General features: G+C 35.8%; 1 protein-coding gene across 1 annotated transcript in view; it reads left to right on the forward strand.

Annotated features, from left to right (window-relative positions):
• CHPT1 (choline phosphotransferase 1) overlaps positions 1–923 on the forward strand; it is a 12851-nt gene extending 11928 nt beyond the window's left edge. Inside the window, exons 7-8 of the mRNA XM_010144999.1 lie at positions 37–162; positions 651–923. Of these exons, the coding sequence (XP_010143301.1) occupies positions 37–162; positions 651–782 (258 nt within the window). The 3' untranslated portion in view covers positions 783–923. The remainder of the gene's footprint in view (positions 1–36; positions 163–650) is intronic.

Here is a 923-nt window from a genome sequence, read left to right on the forward strand (position 1 = left end):
TTTTTTTTTTTTTTTTTTTTTTTTTTTTTTACATAGGTGGCTCACATGACAAAAAGTGAAATCTGTCTTCAGGAGACTGCATTTATTGGGCCAGGACTTCTGTTTTTGGACCAGTACTTCAACAGTTTCGTGGATGAATATATTGTTCTATGGATAGCATTGGTAAGCATTTTGTTTTATACTTTTCATTTGGAGAATACTTGAACAAATGGGTTGAGAACTATCCCTGGCTGCCTGCTCTGCCACTTCTAACTTGCTCAGATTTCAGCTGCCTCTGCGAAGAGAGCGTACTATGTTAACTATGTTAACATGTGTTTTGGGAGCTGACTGGCTTTCTTTCCTTGGAACAGAGATGTGAAAGTAAATGTACAGATCTCTCTTGTAATTATGCTTTAGTTCAGGTGATTTGTTTAAAGTTATTCTGCTAACTGCATGCTAACAACCTTTGCTAACCATTTGTGAATGTAATTCTGTTTCATTTGGGGGTTCATTTGTGGTTTTCTTCTAAGACAGACCACTCTATATGTTAAAATGTTTGTTAAACTTGTCACTAGATAGATAGATTGATTAAAGAATAGATTAATTTAGCGTAGAGACAATTTAAAAAAATATTAGTTTTTTTTAACCTTTTCTGTTTTGTTCTTTTGAAGTTCATATCCTTGTTTGATATGCTGAGATATGCCGCTGGTGTATGCCTACAGATTGCTGCTCATCTTCATATACACGTCTTCAGAATTTCATCTCATCAAGCTCCTGAACAGGTTCAAAATCATAATGACTGATTAAATAGGTCAAGGACAAAAGAAGCAGAAGTTAGGGGAATCCTGAATGAAGCAGCCTCTCTTTTGGGAGGAAGACAGATTAAGCTTTTCAAGTAAATAGTTCTATGGGAAAGCTCACGCTAGCGCAGACATTACCAGATG

Source organism: Buceros rhinoceros, unplaced genomic scaffold, assembly GCF_000710305.1.
Source record: "Buceros rhinoceros silvestris isolate BGI_N320 unplaced genomic scaffold, ASM71030v1 scaffold11151, whole genome shotgun sequence".
In the NCBI taxonomy this organism is placed as follows: Eukaryota; Metazoa; Chordata; class Aves; order Bucerotiformes; family Bucerotidae; genus Buceros; species Buceros rhinoceros.